General features: G+C 56.3%; 1 protein-coding gene across 1 annotated transcript; it reads left to right on the top strand.

Moving 5' to 3' along the window:
• Positions 1–104: 104 nt before the first annotated feature.
• On the top strand, positions 105–642 carry H310_14394 (hypothetical protein; the record flags this gene model as incomplete). The annotated part of the gene is made up of 2 exons (XM_008882250.1): positions 105–321; positions 356–642. 2 exons carry the CDS (start codon positions 105–107, stop codon positions 640–642), a joined length of 504 nt encoding a protein of 167 aa, XP_008880472.1.
• Between the last annotated feature and the right edge of the window lie 155 nt (positions 643–797).

Genomic DNA, 797 nt, shown 5'->3' with positions numbered 1-797 from the left:
CCAAGCTGAGACAAAGTCAATACAACCATCAACGACACCGGTCTTCGGCGCTGCAGTTCCTTCGGCTCCAGTGGGATCGGTTAAAGCACGCCCATCGCAGCAACATGGCATCCGAGTATGACGTCGAGTCTGCTAATGCGTCCTACACCACAGCTCGTACCGAGTGGCGCCAAGAATGCCTCGACGCTGGATTCGACCACCATTCCAATGTAAATGAAAAGGCGACCTCGCATTTCCTGCGAAAACACCCCGCTCTCGACGTTTCTATTACCAGCGTAGCGCTTGGCGAGAGCACGTCCACCAACCCCGTGGTTGTCGCTCGTGCTTTCACTGATCACTGGAAGTCACATCATAGTGTCTCCCCCTGATGCTCCTCGTCCGAACATGGCTGTTCGAGCCAAAGTTGTCGATCATGTAACGAAGTCGCTCACCGTTGCACAACGCACCGACCTGGGTCGACCCATCGACTCCGCTGAGCTCGGGGCAGCTCTGCAATCGATGAAGCCCAATACGGCACCAGGCCCGGATGGGTGGCCGGTGGCCTTCTTTCTCACTGCGCCTTCCACATTTGCTGCCATCCTACCCGAGTTTTCAATCATCAGTGGTCCAAATTCGGATGCCTTCTCCCCCAGCAGCGCCTGAGCGCGGTGATTCTGCTCTATAAGAAGGGCCAACGAAACGATCCGGGCAATTTCCGCCCCATCGCACTCATGCCCGTTGAAGTAAAGATCCTATCACGTGTACTTGCAGTCGTCTGTCCACCGTCGCGCCCACCATCATCCATCCAACGCAGGCAG

This window comes from Aphanomyces invadans (assembly GCF_000520115.1).
Source record: "Aphanomyces invadans strain NJM9701 unplaced genomic scaffold supercont1.68, whole genome shotgun sequence".
NCBI lineage: Eukaryota > Oomycota > Saprolegniomycetes > Saprolegniales > Verrucalvaceae > Aphanomyces > Aphanomyces invadans.
This window is presented reverse-complemented; position numbering and strand designations above follow the sequence as displayed.